General features: G+C 54.1%; 1 protein-coding gene across 1 annotated transcript; it reads left to right on the forward strand.

Annotated features, from left to right (window-relative positions):
• Positions 1-388: 388 nt before the first annotated feature.
• Positions 389-808, forward strand: PpBr36_11474 (uncharacterized protein; the record flags this gene model as incomplete). The annotated part of the gene is made up of 1 exon (XM_029898574.1): positions 389-808. A coding segment is annotated over one exon (420 nt), but the record flags the coding sequence as incomplete, so codon positions are not given.
• Positions 809-819: the final 11 nt, after the last annotated feature.

Below are 819 nucleotides of genomic sequence, written 5' to 3' on the forward strand. Positions count from 1 at the left end.
TGCCGCTCGCGAATATAAGCATCAACTTCCCAGGTGATCATGAGCCAATCGTTTATATTAAAAAAGGTAGATGAAGCCACGGACGGGGAGCCGCATGTTGAGCGAATCTCTGCATATACCCGGACATGTTGCATGTTGTTCGGCAGTTGATTCGCCTCCTTTTTATGAGCATCCCAGAGGTGGCAAACCGGGCTGACTATGTGGAAAAGAATTTACAAATGTGTATCTACAAAGCAGGGAAGAAAATGGACTCGCATCTTTTTTGTTCTTGATCCCGAGGATTCTGATCTGTGTGATTTTGTGACCTTTTTTTGTCACGGACAAGATACCCCAGAAAATTCACCACACAGTCATCCCAAAGAAAAAGAAAAAGAAAAAAAAAAAAAAAATGCTCTTCGCACGCCTCCTAACAGCAGCAACCACCCCCCTCCTGGCCGCGGCGCAGAACAACATGCTCCGGTTCGCGTGCTCGCAGCTGGTCGTGGACCGCGTCGACCCGCTCGTGAACCCGGGGATGCGGTACACGCCGCACCTGCACCAGATCGTGGGCGGCGACTCGTTCAACGTGACCATGGAGCCCGTCGCGCACGACCTCGCCGCCCGCTCCAGCTGCACCTCGTGCTCGTTCCGCGAGGACCTGTCCAACTACTGGACCGCCGTCCTGTTCTTCCAGCACCGCAACGGGAGCTTCAGGCGCGTGCCCCAGGTCGGCAACGGCGGGCCGCAGGGGAAGCTGGTCAACGACGGCGGATTGGATGTTTATTACATGCCGAGCGGGAAGGTTACGGCTTTTAAGAAGGGGTTTAGGGTGCGTTTTTT

This window comes from Pyricularia pennisetigena (genome assembly GCF_004337985.1).
Source record: "Pyricularia pennisetigena strain Br36 chromosome Unknown Pyricularia_pennisetigena_Br36_Scf_40, whole genome shotgun sequence".
Classification (NCBI taxonomy): Eukaryota; Fungi; Ascomycota; class Sordariomycetes; order Magnaporthales; family Pyriculariaceae; genus Pyricularia; species Pyricularia pennisetigena.